This window comes from Sodiomyces alcalophilus (genome assembly GCF_042370955.1).
Source record: "Sodiomyces alcalophilus JCM 7366 unplaced genomic scaffold ACRALscaffold_6, whole genome shotgun sequence".
Lineage (NCBI taxonomy): Eukaryota > Fungi > Ascomycota > Sordariomycetes > Glomerellales > Plectosphaerellaceae > Sodiomyces > Sodiomyces alcalophilus.
In genome coordinates this window covers 2807480-2826100 of record NW_027263537.1, presented here as the reverse complement: position 1 = coordinate 2826100, position 18621 = coordinate 2807480, and the positions used below count along the sequence as shown (strand labels likewise).

The 18621-nt window shown below is 41.5% G+C and overlaps 4 protein-coding genes and 1 non-coding gene across 5 annotated transcripts; 3 read left to right on the top strand and 2 right to left on the bottom strand.

Annotated features, from left to right (window-relative positions):
* Positions 1-1119: 1119 nt before the first annotated feature.
* Positions 1120-3448, top strand: ACRALDRAFT_1070411 (uncharacterized protein; the record flags this gene model as incomplete). The annotated part of the gene is made up of 11 exons (XM_071017764.1): positions 1120-1221; positions 1443-1491; positions 1820-1850; positions 1988-2021; positions 2426-2436; positions 2571-2599; positions 2698-2714; positions 2798-2824; positions 3152-3195; positions 3227-3261; positions 3399-3448. The coding sequence occupies 11 exons, from the start codon at positions 1120-1122 to the stop codon at positions 3446-3448; spliced, it is 429 nt and encodes a 142-aa protein (XP_070873725.1).
* A 4374-nt stretch (positions 3449-7822) lies between these two features.
* Positions 7823-8644, top strand: ACRALDRAFT_1070410 (uncharacterized protein; the record flags this gene model as incomplete). The annotated part of the gene is made up of 2 exons (XM_071017763.1): positions 7823-8041; positions 8267-8644. 2 exons carry the CDS (start codon positions 7823-7825, stop codon positions 8642-8644), a joined length of 597 nt encoding a protein of 198 aa, XP_070873724.1.
* Positions 8645-9096: 452 nt separating this feature from the next.
* On the bottom strand, positions 9097-10304 carry ACRALDRAFT_1032698 (uncharacterized protein; the record flags this gene model as incomplete). The annotated part of the gene is made up of 4 exons (XM_071014928.1): positions 9097-9229; positions 9281-9518; positions 9574-10136; positions 10198-10304. The coding sequence occupies 4 exons, from the start codon at positions 10302-10304 to the stop codon at positions 9097-9099; spliced, it is 1041 nt and encodes a 346-aa protein (XP_070873723.1).
* A 997-nt stretch (positions 10305-11301) lies between these two features.
* ACRALDRAFT_1093566 (uncharacterized protein) lies at positions 11302-14283 on the top strand. The gene is made up of 5 exons (XM_071019679.1): positions 11302-11380; positions 11450-11790; positions 11858-12086; positions 12143-12462; positions 12533-14283. Exons 1-5 carry the CDS (start codon positions 11363-11365, stop codon positions 14169-14171), a joined length of 2547 nt encoding a protein of 848 aa, XP_070873722.1. The 5' UTR covers positions 11302-11362; the 3' UTR covers positions 14172-14283.
* Positions 14284-16797: 2514 nt separating this feature from the next.
* Positions 16798-16870, bottom strand: ACRALDRAFT_t211. Its single transcript has one exon. It is a non-coding gene; the product is annotated as a tRNA-Val (tRNA).
* Between the last annotated feature and the right edge of the window lie 1751 nt (positions 16871-18621).

Sequence of the window (18621 nt, the reverse complement as noted above, 5' to 3'; positions counted from 1 at the left end):
TAGATAAATAAAGGATATCGACTCCGTAGGTTTTTAGAAAGACTATACCTAGTAGCAGTTTCGGTTTTAGTTTATCTAGCACCTAAGCTTTAACTATAAAATAGCCTTAGATCGGTGTATCGTGTACACGACTATTTACGTAAAAGTCTAATATAGCCACTTCCTGTATATTAATTATTCCGGTAACTCCCTTTATAGGCTTCGGTTTTATTATAGTTCCATATCGTATATTCTAGGTATACTCGTTTAACTATTTTCTATTAACTAGGATTATAGAGTATCCTAAGTCTATATAGACGCTTATCGGTTCTCGTAAGGGGGGGAATCTAATACCGATCCTATAATACGTATATCTCTCGAGTCCTTATATTCTAGATACCTATACGTTAATAATTTTATTAAGTTTAAATAAGAAAAAACTATTTAGAGCTTCCGGCTTAGAGGGTCTTTATAGTTTATAAGTTATCTTTTCTATGTACTCGCTAGTTAGTTCGCTAACTTACTCTATAATTATCAGTAGTTAGGCGATCTCGCTTCGTATTTCGTTATCTTAAGTAGTGCGTCCTATTTCCGGTTTCGGTCTACTATCTATCTTCTCTGCCGATTCAGGTTTCGATCCCACGGTTTATAGGGCTATTTTATATAGGCCCTATCCTTTCGGCTTTAGTTCTATATAGGTATTTAAGAAAACATGTTTAAATAACTATATACCGCTACGGAGGTATACTACGTATTTTCTATATTAATACGTTTATAGTTTTAACCTAGTCAGTTCTTTCGGCTATATTCGTCTTCTTTAAGCAGATATATACTTTCGACTAAAGGTAGCTACGCTGCGGTTATACGCTTACCGGTTTATAGATTATATAGGAGTATAGCCGGTTTAGCTTAAGAAATAAGAATAATAAATCTTAATTTCGTTAGCTAGTTCCTCCTCTTTAATCTTATAAAGGTATATTTCCTCTCCCTCGCTAAGTACTCCGTTAACTAAAATATATCCCTTTTCGCGTAGTTCCTTCTTATCGTTAGCTTTACCTAGGTTATCTATAGCTATATATATAATATATCTATCGCGGTCACTATTTCCATTATTCACCCACTATCTTATATATCGCTAATATGGGCGTCGGTCCTTACGGAACTAGCGGCCTCCTTTACGGAATTACCGGCCTCTACGGCCACGATTACCACGATTATCGCCGCTCCGGCGGCCCTAAAAAAGTCTATCACGGTTATTAGAATTACTACAGTATAATTATCCACGGGCAAAGTTATTATTATTAAAATAGTTACCTCGGTTACCTCGACTTCCTTTAAAATATCTCTAATTCGGTAACTCGCTTACCTCCGCCGTTTTATCTATCACGTTATCGTCTATATAATATATAGCGAGTCTATTAGTCTATAGCTACTATAAATAGTTATTAAATATGTTTACCTAGCTAGTTAAGGGGGGTCCTAGCTACTCGACCCGAAATATACTATTTTATAGTTAGTATTATAGTAAAAGTTAGCGGTTTACTATCTAGTCTTTAATTTATCGAATAAACTTATCTAGGTACTTATTTATATCTAGGCGAGCATAGATTTCTTATAATAAGGCATTAATAAGATTCCAGATTTCCTGCTATATATTAAGGTTAGTTCTAGTACTAGCGCCTAAAGCTTTATATAAGCGGGCAACTTAGTTCGCCCACTTAGCGAATACTTAACCGTTAATGATAACTCGCGCTATAAAGCGTAGATCGGCTATTTTTACTATACCCACCTCCGGATTTATATACTAATAACGGCATAAGGCTATATACTCTCCGTCTAGCGAATATCGAACTTCGCTACGCTATATTATAGTAAGGCTAGTTAGCTACCAGGAAGCGGCTTCTCCGATAAATAAAGTGTGTAAATTAATACGGGCTTCCTTAATCGACTCGGGAATAGTTGCCTACTCTTTAACGTTTTCGATAAATAGCTCGATATCGTGCTATAGCACTTTCTCGTCAGACACCGATTATACTACTAAGGTTAGCGATAAATACTTTAGCGGGCTAAAAACCCCGATTAGAGTTAGCTTACGACGAAAAACGTGTAGACTATTAGCACCCTAAGAGTTATAGTTTATATTAGTAGTGTTATTTCCGCTAGCTATACTATTAGTTATAGGTCTACCTATAAAAACGCTTATTATTTACTGGAATTACTCAGCGGATAGTATAATTACGGCTAGGGCTAGTATAGAGGGTGGGGTTACCTACTACGTTATCTACTATTAGGCTCCGATTAATACGTGCCTAAGCTAAAGGCCTACGTTTCTTAGTTAATATCTATTTTAGTTACCTAATATACTTATTCTAGTACTTATAAAGTTTCGCGTAATTAATAGGGTGGTAGTTATTAACCTAGACTTAGCGACTCTATCCGGTTATAGCATAGGGGCGGGTAGTTAGGAGGATTTTATATAGGGGGAGGTCCTTATTATATTAGAGTCTATGACTTAGTATAGTTACTGTTTAGGGGCGTCTAGGTGGGGGGATTTTATATAAGGGGAAGTGGGGTTACGAAATCGAATAAAGGTTTACGGGGTGCGTTAATATTAAGGGAGGTGAGTTAGGTATTAACGGAGTAGAGTCTATTTTCGATCGAATTTTACTATCTATATCGTTCCATAGTCTTCCTACTTATCGTAGGGATATTTTATAGGGTTTAGCTTAATTAGCGTAAGTATATTCTACTAGGCTATCGGCTTCTATTAATGTTTGATTATCTAAGTATTATTATAAGTATAGCCTTTACTGTCTAGTTATCTATTTCCTCTTATAACAGGAAGGTTAGTCCTATATCTATGGTTCTGCTTTGGTTACTATGTCTACTAATACGATATTTCCTTTCGGTCCTGCTTTACAGTAAAGATCCTTCCTAGTGGATAATAAAGATTACTCCGTCTAGTAATTACTATTATCTTAGCTAGTTAGGTTATACTTATATAAATCTATAGATATAAAAAAGTTCTTTTTTGAGTAGTTATCAGAGGTTTTATTTATAGTCGCGCTTCGGGCGGGCAGAAGTATATAAAAAGGTATATAGTAAAGACGGGGTAGGATTTATATTTATAGCGGGGAATAGTAAAACTATAGCTTACTATATAGGTTTATAGAAAGCTGCGTTCGGGCTAGGAATAACGCGTCTGATTAAAATAAGGTTATAAGAGACTATTAGGAAAAAATAAAAGGGAAAAGTGGAACAACGATAAGGGAAAAACGCTATGTAAGTGTGACGATAGGAAAACGGCGGATAAACGACGTGTTAAACGTCTTTAAGTTACTAATAATATCGGTGACTCGTTTTGCTATAATTATTAGACGAGTTTGCTTATAGGATACGTTCTCTACGAATTTATATAGATAACTACGGGCTATTATGGTCGGGTTTACGGTGTGTTAACGTTATATAAATATCGGATCACTAGAAAGAAGAAAGAAAGGAAAAAAAAAAAGTTTAAGGTATAGTATAGGGGTAGAACGATAGTAAACGAACAGTTACTACTACTTGCTATGCATAAATATATACTAGGAGACCAAAGGTCTATATAAAGGTTTTATTAGAAAAGAAGATAATCATTCTAAGTCCGAGCTCGTGGAGCTCTACTATAGAGGCATACTTTTATAAGTCTGCCGGCAGCTGACTAATCTAGCTATGTACGTATGTATAACTTTTGTGTAGCAAATAACCTGTTAAGCTTAGGTATAGCCTTTATCTTAAGTTATATCTTCCATAAAGCCTAGCGTATAATCTTTTGCCTAACTAGGCTTGAAATAACTCCTCCTATAGAAAACTATACCTTACTTACTCTAAGAGACCTCTTAGTAAGAAGCTTCTGTCTCTAGTTATCTTAGAAATAGTATAGCTTATAGAATACTATTATTACTAAGTCGCTAGAGGAGCTATAGAGGAATGACTTTAAGCTATTATATAACGTCTTAACGATAAAGGTTATGGAGTAACTAAACTAAGGCTAGGTTTAACCTAGTAACGAATAATCCTTTTCTTAAATAGCCGGATCTAGGTATTTATAGCGTAATTAACTATAGGAGCTAGGTTCTTACTAAAGCGTTAAAAGTCTTGAAGTTACTACGTGAATAGCTCTTCCGAGCTATTATCGATTAAGGAGTTCTAGTCCTTAAAGAAAGCTGTTAAGCCTGCGTCAGGCTTAATCTTACCGCTAACCTTCTTTCACTTCGGAAAATACTGCTTATACTTTATAAGTATATTTATTTTAACGTGCTAATGGTATAGGATATAGGGCATAAGTATTAGCTTTTACTAGTTCTCTAGGGCGTTTATAAAAGCCAGCTCCTAGTTAGAAATAATATAGTGGGGGAGAGAGAATCTATTGCTAAGATACTCGACGAGGCAGTTAAAAGCCTACGCGTATTAAGCCTGTTCTTCGCTGTCGATAACAGTATAAGTAGCCTAAAAAGCCTTATATAAAAACGATTCATTATAGATACTAAGTAGTAGTATATTAAACAGGTTTATCTTATAAGTATAATCAAATAGTAGTATATCGGGTGATTACTTTAAAAGCTCTTAGGTAGTTCGCGGCGTAATAAATAGATATTTAACTCGGCCTAGGTTATTCTTTAAAGCGTGGTAAGAATAAGTAGTCTTATTATCTCATTACTATTACAATAGTAGTAGTTAGTCGATAATTATATATAAAGGAAGGGGAGAGATACTTACTTTATAAAGCCACTAGATAGGTATACGCCTACCTAGTTCTTCGCGCCTATATCGGCTAATTGGATTTAGGATATCTTGATAGGAGATATTCTTGAGTGTTTCCGCCTAGCTAGTTCTTCGTGCCTATATCGGCTAAGTAGGTTCAGGATATCTTAATAGGAGATATTCTTAAGTGTTTCCGCCTAGCCTACCATAGGATTATAAAGCTTTATTATAATTTAGCGAGGCGGGATACTACTATTCTATATAGTAACGACCTTATCTTTATATGTTATTTATTAGCTAGGATATTCGGAAGAATAGGAAAGAAGATGCCTTAAGAAAGCCGTGATTATGGATAGAGACCTGGCTACTAATAACAGGCTAGATAACCTATCGTCTATTCTTTCCCTTGATAGAGATATAGAATAGGCAGTTAGTTATCTAGGAGCTTGTTTTCTAGTCTTTAGAGGGATAGGTATTCCAGACATTAACTGTCTTTAAGGCTTAGCCTTTCCCGTAGCGATACGTTATACGTATAGCCTCGCCTCTGCGACGATACTATTCGGCGATAACGAGGCTGTATCTATTTAAGAAGGCGTGAGATCGGATCGCGGTATCTGCCTCTTCTCTAGGTATAAAGACTAGGTTAGCTAGAGGAGGAGGTCTGTAAAGGCGTTAATTAGGATCTGTATCTATCGTAGGTTAAAAGAAGAAGAGTTAGATTAATTAATAGTGGGATAAAAACAGCAGTTAATTATAGGAAAAAAAGCTATTGGAAGAAAAGGCCGCGATTAATAGAGGGAAGTAGCCGAAGGTCAGGTATAACGTATATATAGCCAGGGAACTAGGTACGTATAAAATATCACTGCTTATACCTTTATAATAGATATCCTGTTTTAAAATAGAACAATAGGTGATTTATACATAAGAGAACTTATGGCTGTATACCCTATATTCTACCTGCTGGATATCCAAACATGCCTGCTATTTAAGTCCGCCCCCCGACTAACCCCTTACCTTACCCTCCCGATCACCTTTTTCTAAACCTTTCCACCTATATAACACTATAATCCAACCGCGTTTTTCCTACTATAACATTATAAACCCCCTTTTTTAATTGGATATTCGTATTTAGTATACTAAAATACACGGAATAAGACCTTTAAAATGTGTATAACGATATTCTGGCGGGTAAAAGCCTGCGATAAGCTTACCGAGATTACGGAGTACCCTTCTCTACTCTTCGAGGCCGTGTAAAGGGTAGCGTAACGCGCCGAGAGGCTACTATACCCCTATAGAGGCTTTCCACCGAATAAGAGACTTTTTTAGCTGATTGGATTATCACGCAGGAGTCCCTTAGAATGGCCCTAACCCATGCCTAGATCTACAGATTCGCTTTATGTCTTCTATATTTAAACGGCGACGACGTTCCCATTAGAAAATAATAGATAGAGGGCTTTTTTACCTATAATCTTACTATAAAGATACTCCGAGGTAAGGTAATTATAAGGAACCGCGTCGAAGGTATAATAACTAAGATTATCCAGGGATTCTTCGACCTAGTCGAGGCTCCAGCCCTCCGCGATATCCCCCTATACCTTTGGTTTAATATAGATAAGACTAGGATATAGGAGAGGCTTAGTATTAACGGTCTTATTATTAAAGAGTCTAAGAGGAAGTCGATCTATTTTAAAATAGCCGAAATAAGGATCTGGACTACGATTATGGAGTATATCCCCATAGCGGGAATATCCTTACCACCGCTTATTATTTTTAAGGGAAAATCGGTTTAATAGTAATAGTTTCCCTAAGATATAGACGGATATAATAACTAGCGCTTTACTACTACTAAAAACGCCTAGACTATAAATAATATAGACCTAGACCAGCTCGTGAATATCTTTAATCCTTCTATAAAGAGGGTAGCGGCTTAGGCCGATTCTCTATGCCTTTTAATCGTGGATAGGCATGGGGGCCACGTCTTAACTGACTTTATATACTAATGCTTTATTAGGAATATTATAGCCTTATTTCTACTAGCCTATTCCACCTATATCACTTAACCTCTTTATATATCGGTCTTTAGTCCTTTAAAGTCCTTATATCGGAAATATCTAAAGAACGTGGCTAATCTAGGAGACTTATCGCCTATTAGTACACGGGCTTTTCTAGAGTGTTATTAGAAGGCACGGATTAACGCATTAACGGCTTAGAATATTAAGGCAGGATAGAAAGCTATAGGGTTATAGCCTATTAATCGAAGGCAGGTCATATTAAGTTCTTAAGTAGTGGACAGGAACCCTGTTATAATCCTAATACTAATAACCCCTATAAAGCGGGTAAATCTATTAGATATATAATAGGTAACTCCTCGGAGCTTAAGGGAGCTTAGGGACTTATAGGCGTTAATATCCACGCCGTTAGGATATACGAGACTTAGGGCTATAACCTTACGCCGGTCTAGGCGATTACTCTAGCAGGCAGGAAGGGCTATTAACGTTAAAAACCACTAGTTAGTTATAAAAGAGACTCGGATCAATCAGTTAAGCTATTAAACACAGCGCCTACGGCCGTATAAATAGCTAAAAGTAGTGCCGGATCTTAATACTCGATTTATTAGTATCGAGGCGATTAAGAGAGCGTAGGCTCGTAGAATATAGCTTATTTAGCTAAATAATATTACTACTAAGGAATAGGGGAGGTAGTTTAAGGAACAGTATTCCGAATTCCTACTAGAATAACTAGTAAATTAAAACTAATAGTCTTAATAATTTAGGTCGCTTCCTTAAGTTATATAATCGGGAGGGTAGGGTAGGCGGTTAGTCGGGGGGGGGGGGGGGGGGGGGGCATCCATTCCCTACCAAATCCCACCCCTAATCTGCGGGTGACTTATACCCAAATTCAGACCGGAACAACCTGTTCCGTTGCTGTAGCGGGCCAGCCTGTGCAATAACGTGTGGGTTGCTGATAAATTTGCTCCCACAGACGAGAACTTTCGTGGTATCTTCCACTGTCCTCCTTATTGGCCATGTTAACTTTGTCTTTCTCTGCCTGGCGGTTTCCTCCAACTCAATAACACTAACGGTCGATGTTTGACAACGCTATGCCAGAGTTCAGAAATGACCAGGTAGATCAAGTTCTGAAGGAGGCTGAAGATCGTCTAGCATCAGCACAGCTGCGGCAGACTGATGCCGAAAATCGACTTTCAGTTTTTGAGCCTAGAGTGGCCAAATCCGCCGCGAGTGTCAAGTTCGGATCCTCAAAACACATTCAACCTGATTTAACCCTTCGAAATCCAGGTACAGCATCGATTGTCTCTCAGGTATGTGATAACTTCCTTGGAATGTTTTCTTGACCTCCCCGGTGCCCCGAATGATGAAACGTAACCCTTTTTTAGTGATGTGATGGTATACTCATTCTGAGACATGCCATCACACTGTTGTGATCGACCATTTTGTCTTCATAGTTACTCTGATTGCAACGGGCCCGATGCTTCTCATGGTCAATCTTAATCAGATGCTTGCAGGAAACTGACAGTTTACGGCAGGAAAAGAACAATGCTGGTCCCGGCTGGTTTGGACTGCCCGAGATGGATCTGAACGATAAGCATTTGAAGCGCGACATCCAATTGCTTGGCATGCGAGGAACTGCCCTCGATCCCCATCGACACTACAAGAAAGATTCGATGAAGCCACGAATGCCCCGCTACGCCCATATCGGCCGGATCCTTGAAGGACCAACAGAATTTTACAGTTCTCGCCTCACACGCAGAGCACGAAAGCGTACATTAGTGCAAGAACTCATGTCTGCGGAGATTGCGTCGGGCAAATTCAGATCGAAGTACCATAACATCCAAACCCACAAGAGCAGCGGAAAAAAAGCATTCTATAAGAAGTTGGTGTCGCATAGGCGTCGTCGCAATTGAAACGAGCCAGACTCCGCTTCCCTCGTCAGTCCGGCTGTTTGTAGTTGTACTCTGTCCCCGTTGGTGTATCTGCACCACGACATACGCGCTTCATTATTGTACTGTATAGGGCTATTTGTGCGTAGGGTGGTTTCCTTTCAGCACATCTCTCTGGCTGTCTACCAGCTTCGAGAATTAATAAGGCAAAAACAGAAAATGTTTTGAGGTAATCAGCACATGAACATGAAACAATATACTTCTAAATATACTTCTAATTCTAAAGGATTGACCCATACAGGAACCTCTCAACACACCACACAATCCGACAACACCAACCACTACTGTATTCGAAACCCCCAGCGACGTTTGTAAATGAGTACGGACTTGAACTTCAGTGTCTTACGCAATCCGTCCCCCACTACCGCCTACCCAGTGCACTTCCCTGTATTCTGTAATCATGTGTGTATAACAGATTACCTCGGCGCAAGGAGTTTTGCTTGTGTCATGTGGTGAATCACACGATTCCGATTTGCCGTTAGCTTATGTAGATGATTCAACTGCGTGGTCTTTACGTATCGCATGAAGAGGAGAAGCATCAATTCCATGCTAAAAGCCAGGTCAGTCATCTGATGTACCAGGGTCTGTATGGCCACGAACCGTTCTTTTGTCATCATAAGGATGCCTTGCACTAGAAGCCCCTTTAGAATCTGAGGCCCGATACCCTTGAATAGGCCAGATGGGCCTTCGTGATCCACAATGAACTTCATGACCTCGCTGAAACTGCCGAATGGTCGCCCTTGTCTTTCCCGTGGCGGGCGGGATTGCAAGCCCACTTTAGCGACAATAAGTGGCTGGGTCACAACTGTTGCCAGTGCTTTGGACATCGAGCCCAATACTAATCTAGAGTTAGCAAGGATGGAGAGGACAGGGCAATAGAAAGCAACACTTACGGAAGGCCTCCCACGGCCGCAGATTCTTCTTTCCAGGAAATAAAACATCCTTTAACCTCTCGTAGGCTCCGTATGTGATGGCTGGGTTCACCACGAGCACCAGGCTTGCCTTCAGTCCTCTCCAAAGGCCGAAAAACCCATCACTGCCATCAATTACCTCTCTTGCTGTTTCGAAAAACCCTTTCCTCTCGCTTTTGTGCTGCGTTTGTTGCCGTGTGGTGACGACAGCAACCGGAATCGTGCATAGCTGGGCAATGGCTCCAGCAATGGCTCCAAGAGAGAGCTCGACCAGAGTAGCGGGGGGCCCTGCAACTTTCGAGGTCTTCATATACAGGGTACGCACGACGGAATACCAATAGAAATAGGCGAAATTAGTAGACGCCACACCGGCGAGGGAAGCATTCATGCCCGCATAGAGGCCTGACAGGCCGTCTTCGGCGACAATCTTCGAAATAGCATCCCATGTAGACGTGTAGTGGACTTCCTTCTCTGACGGAAGTGGAGGCTCTAATGCTGTCGGCGATGGGCGTGCCTTAACCTGCACCTGAAGACGCGTTTTGACTCTGGTGGTGTTGATGAGTTGTTAGTATGAAGGGCAGGAGATGTAGCTTGAGTGTCTCTCACATGTCTAAAGGGTAAACGAGTGCATTCGCTAGGACAGCCCCTGATGCTCCTGCCATGGCACGGCCCCAAGGGGAAAGGGTATTGACAGGCTTGGACTGGGCCACCATGCTGGCTGCAATGAGGCGTTTGGGAGTTGGGTTCCTCGACTCGGGCCCTCGGCTGCTGTACCAGCAAGGACGGCGATGTTCAACGGGTGTTGCAAAGGACAGGATGATGAGCAATAGAAGGCGTGAACAAGTTAACAATATGCTCGCGTGCTACGTTGGTCTACAATAGAGAAATCAGGACAGAAAGTCACCGAGCATTTGAAGGTAAAGAATTGAGCTTGGTGATTGCTGCGAATAAGCTGGTAGTTTTTGGTTGCTCTACTTTAGACCTCGGCCTCTCTGTGACTTCTACCGTCATCCACGGGTGGAATTCTCGGTAAAGGCGATCGATCGGTGGAGCGGGAAGTACACTGGTACACCATCTCTTCAAGCTCCCCCACAAATTTGGCAGTGAAAGAAGCCTCGGTAAATGACAGGCAGACCCCCTCCCGTTCTTACTCCATACCCGCTTATAAACCACCTACAGAGTATCTACGAAGTATGCAATGAACCCACCCCCGCCTTACACTACCATCATCTGATGGCCAAAATACAACGTACACTATGAAGTAGGTACCTAGGTAGGTATCCGCTTATCTCTGCCTTAAGGTACGTATGTAATTAACTACCTTCCTGTCCTTGTCCACGCTTACACAACGTATATACAAAGGCAGCTTTGTAATAAAGAATATTCAGCGCTTTGTTATAACTGTTCACTTGGTCTAGCGTTGTTTGCTTGTGTTATAGTGTAATTAATAATGTTTTCTGCCTTAACTAACCACTCCATAATATTAATAGTATATTAGTTTACTATAGCTTATACTATTATATATCTACCTAGCCTATAGTCTTACTCCTAGTATTTATTCGTATATCCTTAAAGTATTTACTATCTACTATACTAGTATAGACTGTCTTACCTAAGCGACAAAGGCTATATATGTATTTTTTCTATATACGAATAGTATATCTAACTAACTCGCGGCATTTTTATAAATAGGGCACCTAGCCTATAAAGGGCAGCTCAGAGGCCTAATCTCGTGTATTAGGTCGGACGTTTATGAAAAGCAAGTAGGAATATGGAGAAACAGGCACTGGTAAGCTATGTTACTGACTTGGCCACACTTTCTAACTAAGGTGGGTATATACTGACTTTTCCTTGACAGGAGGAGGAAGTGCTGGCTCGAAAAGCTGAGCCGGGACACCATATGTTGGACCATGCTATCAGAGCAGCAGAACTATATATGAAAGCCTATGCTGCCGCGACTAACTCCTCCCAGCGTGGCTATTTGAGGCGAAAGTGTGCCGAAATGGTTGCACTGGCCGAGGCGCTCAAGCTAAAAGAAGCAAAGAAAGACTTACTACCATTACATATCAGACAAATCTCTCCCCAGGAGAAGATGATCCTCCAGGAATCATCGCGCCTTAATGGGAATCACTTCCAGCCCTGGGAATCAGATCCTTCAGCGGACGTGTTTCTTCCTTTACGCGAGGGCATGCACTTTAGGTCAGTTGCCGTGTTTTGCTACTAACTACGCTTACCCATATGACTTTCTCACCGTCATGCTTTATAGTGATCCGGCCACCTATACTATGTCTTGCCACCAGAGTGACATTCTCGACGGTTGGAAGCGGCCTTCCTTATTCTATCACCCAGAATCCGCTACGAACGATCCGAGCGAGCAGCTAATGGCACTGCATGGCCATTGTGATCTTGTGCAAGACGTAACGACTGATTGTTCTGTCGTCGCCAGTCTCTGTGCGGCAATGAAGATCCTTGTTTCTGGCGCCAACAAAAAGCCTGTCAGTACTGCCTACTCCACTCAAATATTATCTGCCAGGGATGCTGATGGGACTAGCTTCTGGGTTCTTTAATGTTTCCCTTTGACCATGAAAAGAGACGACCCAAGGTTTCCCCGAGCGGCAAATACATTTTCAGGATGCATTTCAACGGTTGTTTCAGACAAGTTGTCGTGGATGACCGTCTCCCAACGTCAAAAAAACATGCGAATCGGAGTATCCATGTAGTCGATCGCAGAAATCCCGATCTTCTCTGGCCTGCACTCATGGAAAAGGCGTACTTGAAAGTACGGGGTGGGTATGACTTCCCTGGAAGCAACTCCGCCACGGATCTTTGGGTGATGACTGGCTGGATACCCGAGCAATTATTCCTCCAGAGGTAAGCGCGAACGTGTGCCACCTCTCCAAACATCGCATCCCGGCCTTGATAACCAATGGTACCATTACAGTGAAGACATTAATTTCAATGAGGCGTGGGATCGCATGGTTCAGGGCAGCTCATCCAACACAGTCATCCTTACTTTGGGCACTGGCCGTCTTTCGCCATCTGAGGAGGAGGTTCTAGGCCTAGTGGGCGAGCATGACTATGCCGTTCTCGATTTGAGCCAGTCAAACGGTACTCGCCGACTACTGGTAAAAAATCCGTGGTGTGATGGTCTTATATGGAATGGAGAAAAGCTCCATATTACGGACCAAAGAACAGTGCGCCGCCCATCGACCGGCTCAGGCCCCGAGGAGACCAACAGTTCACCTCTGCCCGGTACATTCTGGATATCGCTCGAGGAAGTTGCTCAAAATTTTGAGTCGATGTACTTCAACTGGGATCCTGCCTGCTTTGGCCACCGTCAAGATCACCATTTCACCTGGCAAGTCCCACAGAAGAGCATGAGCAACACGCTAGCTTATAACCCCCAGTATTCAATGCGCGCGAACGTGGGTGAGGTTGTTTGGGTTCTTCTCAGCAGACATTTTGCGGACCAGGAGCTTCAGATAACGCGCGATGCGCAGTCAGGCTCTCTCGCAGCAACCGCCAGACGTGTTGGGTACACTGGTATCTCCATATTTGAAAACGACGGCAAGAAAGTGCAAGCCGCAGAAGTCGCCTTGTATCGGGGTCCTTATGTCGACTCGCCACAGACGCTGGCTAAGTTCGCCGTCGATGCGGGGAAAGCCTACACCGTAGTGATGACATACGAAGAGCTACCACTCAGCAAGTACTCCTGTACATTCTCATTCTTCTCTCAAAAACCGCTAGATGTCATGCCAGCCAGGGACCATTTGCAGTGCTATGTGGAGGTCACGGGGTCTTGGTCCAGGCGAAGCGCCGGTGGCAACGCTTCTTCTCCCACCTACTCGCAAAATCCTCAGTTCAGCATATCAATACCCAAGGCAACACCACTTTCAATTCTCCTCTCGACTGCGGACCGAGACCTGGCCATTCACGCAGACATTGTATGGTCCCCAGGCAAGCGTGTCGTCTCCATCAGAAAGAAAGACGTACTGGCTAGCTCGGGAGATTACCGCTGCGGTACTGCGTTTATGCATGTTCCAGAGGTTGAAGCTGGTACCTACACCATAGTGTGCTCAACTTTCGAGTCGGGGCAATTTGCTGACTTTGCCATGAGGGTTGGCTCCATGGTTGAGTGCACACTATGGGCGGTTCCAGAAGATGGCGCCGGGCTTCTTTGTTCTCGCGTCCCCGTCCTTGCTTTCGCGACCGGAGAAAACAGTAAGCAGGCAAGAATCACTCCGTCTCGCCTTACCAGGGCATATGTGGTGGCGCGCTGTTCAGACCAGTCGAGCCAGATCGGACAAAATCCATCAGGCACTGGATTTCGGATGTCTCTCGTCTATGGGCGCGGCCCAGATGCGGAAATTCTGGCCACTTCAGGCTGCGGTGAGTTCCGAGAGCTTGTCACTGGCCTTCGAACCCCAGAATTCGATATTGAACCCGATCGCCTTATATACAAACCACTATGGCTTGTGGTCGAGCGATTAAGTAGCCATCGTCCTATACAAGGCATCGAAGTTGAGATTATGGGTGATAACTCTGTCCATTGCAGTCCGTGGGAGGATATAATAGTCTAGTTAAGTACCTAGACTTGCATACCTGTCATCTCATTATAGGGACTCACTAAGTAGCACGTAAACAATATTATTTAGCACGTAAACCCTATATTAAAGTAAGGTTATAACGAAGCCGCAAAGCTACTTAAGTACTATATATAATTTGTATATAGTGATATATTAATCCCTATAAATTATATATATGTATTAGAGAGAGAGATATAGTCGATATATCGCTATATTATATCTACGATTATAGCTATTATTATAATCTAGATAGCCGTTTATATTTCGTTTAATTTACTAGCCTCGTCTTATAATAGTTTAATCTCTGGCTTAGCCTTCCTTAATAATATATCTATTATACTCTTAAACTTAGCTAAAATTACCTCTAATGAATAATCCCCTAAAGATAGTGTATGAATTAACTCTAGGTTATTAAGGAGTACCGGTATTTATACGCCCCCTATTCCGTATTTGCTATCTACTTAACCCTAAATAAGAAGGTAACGCGAGCGTATATATAACTAAGATCTTAGCTATAAATATTATATACCTATCTATATTAGAGTACGTAATCAGGATTAGGTGATATATAATAAGGTTACGTGACTAGGGTAATTAGGATTATATAATACATAATAAGGTTATATAACTAGGGTATTAAGATTATATAATATATAATAAAGTTATATAACTAAGGTATTAGGATTATATAATATATAATAAGGTATCTAGTATAAGGATATTATATATTCTTAATACCTTAAAGTTAATAAATATAGAGGCAGAAACAGTAGTGATTTAGTGGCTTAAGATATATAGTCTTGGTTGCAGAGATTAAGGCTTGTCGTGAGGTACAGGTACGCAGCATATACGGCCAAGATCTTACTTCTGCACGCGGTCGCGTAACTTTCTAAAAATAGATTGAGTGGACAGTAAATACCGAACAGGGGACGTATAAATACCGGTACTTATATATTTTATAGGTACTGCTAGGGGGCTATTAATAGAACTACCGCTATATATAGCCGCCCTGTCTAGTATTTATAAACCCCTTTATCCTATTTATAAAGGTTATATAAGCGTGCGTAGTAGTCTATATACGCTACTATCTTAGCTATAAATATCCCGTATAAATATATTATAATTTTCTATTAAGATATAAATTAATTATTATAACTTTTATATAATACTCTATACTATAAAATCGTAGCTATTTAATCATTTTATTATAATCTTAATATACTTTAGAATATATTATATCCTAGAGATAGAAAAAAGAGGTTATAAAGATATTCTATAACGGCTACGAAGAGATAGTATAGAAGAGGAAAATCTAGAGGATAAGAGGCAGTTTGAATTAGAGTGTGTTTATTCCGACTAGGGTATTTGTTTATTCCGACTGGGGCACTATTTTAGCAGCCGGTCCTGGCCGCCCACGATCATAAACTTTCTATTTATATATAGGATCAATTAGTTCAATTTTATATAGTTGGGATCGTCTTTTTGTCTTTAGACACGATCGTCTTTTTGCCTTTAGATATAATCGTCTTAACTATAATAAGCTATCTTCCTATATTCGTAATTTAATTACGCGCCCCGTCCCAGCTCTTCTTATAGCCTGCGGATAGCCTTACCCGTTCCTGACTAAGATCTAGGCGGGACTAAGTTGCCTCCTACCGAATTTAGGTTCGATTAACCCCGACCCCTCCCTCCACGTTATCCACGCCTTTGACCCTGACCCCGACCCCGAGGGCGATCACGACCTTATCGTTATTTTAAGAACCGAGCGGCGAATAGGCTATGTCGACGTTATTAGGGGTTAAAGATAGATAGGTAATTATAAAGGATAAAAAAGTCAAAATCGTGGTTATATTTTATTTTTATTTTATTATCTCTTACTCCGCTATCCTTATCCCACCTTCAGTAGCTAGGAGTCAGAATTCTGACTATACGGTCCTTCTCTAATACCTATAGAGGGGAAACCCGTAGTATAAGACTTAGGGAACTAGTATATAACTTAGATAAAAACCCCTATACTCTCCTCCTTTAGGATTACTACCTTATACAGGTGCCGTGGCGGCCCCGTTACTAACTTAATATATATCCGAAAGTCGTGGCTTCTATTCTAGGAAGCCTATAACGTTTTTGCCCGTAGCGGCTTTAAAGCCGACTACGTGCTTAATTAACGGCGCGCGCGTGGTTATCTCTGTTTATTTTTATACGCCTTCCTATAAGCCCTAGGGCTAACCCCTGCGAGCCTACTACGGGCGACTTATATATACGCTTCCTAGGGTTTAAAGCTCCTAAGCTTCCCTATTCTGTAGCTATAGGTAGAGCTAACGCGGGCTATATACCCACGTAGAACGCTTATATAATAGCGTAAGAGGCTGCCTCCGTATCGTGGAAGAGACGCCGCGTATTTTACTTACGCGCTTAGGGATAGCGCGACACCCTCTTCTCGTTTTCTATAGTAGGGCGACTAACTCCCCCGTAGCACCTATTAACGACTAGCGAAGCCGGGCGGAAGGTGGGTCTAACAGGCCCCCTATTTAACCCTTATCGTATATACTAAGGCAGATAAAGGCCCCCTAGAATAGGATCCGAGTACCGTAAAAAGGAAAAGGGGTTCCTCTTTTACGTGCGTCTCTAGCCGGATTCGAACCGACCTGGTTATTAACCGTGTACCAGGTATACCACCACTATACTATAAAGGCCGCGAGGTTATTAAAATACGGGCAAAGGCATATATTATATATATCGCTACCGCTACTACTATTATACTAGGGACGCCGTATATAACTATTCGGTTTATAGATAACGATAAGGTAATATACGGACTAGTCGTCGAACTGCTACCGGAAATCGCTAATTATTAGGATATGTTTTTAGAATAGGCTATAAAGGAGCCGCCCTTATTAAAGGACGCCGAATATATAATTAACTTATAAAATAGGAAGAAACCGCTATTCGGGCCGTTATATCCCTTATCTCGAGCCTAGCTAAAGAAGCTAAGGAAGTTTATCGCTAAAGGGATAGTAAGCGGTTATATCTAATAGTCGATAAGCCCCGTAGGCTTACCGGTGCTATTTATACCTAAGAAGGACGGTAGCTTACGACTCTACCTTAATTATCGAGGGTTAAACGCTATAATAATTAAGAATAGGTACCCTCTATCACGGGTTCACTATAAACGGCTAGTCACAGGGTAATCGCACTAAGTAAGGCCGAATAATTATATTAGCTAGAATTAAGGAAAGGAAAGGAAAAGGTCTATAAAGAGGCGTAGGATTTACTAGGTTTATACGAATCCGCGGTAAGGGCAGCGCGAGGTCCGAGCGTCGGTTCTATATACTGATTAGCGGTTCCGGCCTTATACCGGAACTATACTTTTAAGGGGTTAACCCGTAATATTACCCCCCCCCCCCCCCCCCCCCCCTCTGGGGCCGTAATAACTAAGCGCCGAACCTATTATTTTCTAATTTTCTAAACGCGTTACGAGGGAGGCGTGTATCCTCCCTTATATCGGGTATATTCGTGTCGCGTAGCGTTCGCGGCGACTTCGCTCCTAGGTCGCCGGCGTTCCGTGTTACGCCGAGCGCTTACCCTTTATATCTAAAACCCCCGGTTACTCCTTCTTCTTTATTCGTAAACTATTATAATAAATAACTCTATAGACTTTTATTATATTCTATAATTCGATATTATAGTATAAGCGTAACTTTACCGGGTTTTTTATTTATAGTTAATTCTTCTTTTATAAGCCTATAACGTTATTTTAATAGTAAGCTCCGTCGCTTATTCTATACTTAGGGCCGTGTTATTCTCCGCTAACTCGCGGCGTAGTTATTCCGTACTCGTAGTTATCTTATTAATCCGTAATTTATATCTTCGTTTATCCTTCTAACTATTATAAGTTCCTCGATAAGCCCTTATATCGAGTCGGCTAGATAATAGCTAATAGAGTGCGTATAGATATCTCCTCTCCGCTATAATACCCGCTACGCCCGCGAGGGCACCGTTAAAGAGTAGCTGGCTATTAGCGACGTTACGCCCCCCCCCCCCCCCCCCTTCTTATAGCGAAGAACGTGGTTAATTAGTTAAAAGCATAGCTAAGGAAGCCCTTATTATTATAGCGAATACCGGTAAGTATCCGGCTAAAAAGGAGGTTCGTGATACGGCCTAGTACTTCGCCGCGAGGATCCTACTAACTCTCTAATAGGCCACGACGCCTTCTAAGTATTAATATAGCCTAGCTTACCCCCCGGCCGCCCCCGTAACGCCTTTTATCGCCCTTATACCGATCGTATAGCCGGTATTAATTAAAAATTTAATTAGATATACTATAATTAATCCGGGCCTAGCGCGCGCCGTAATAAGCCTAAATACTACGAATATACTATAAGATCCTACCCGTGCCGCCCTATAAGTTTCCTACGAGTTATAGGTAAGGTTATTACGAGTAACC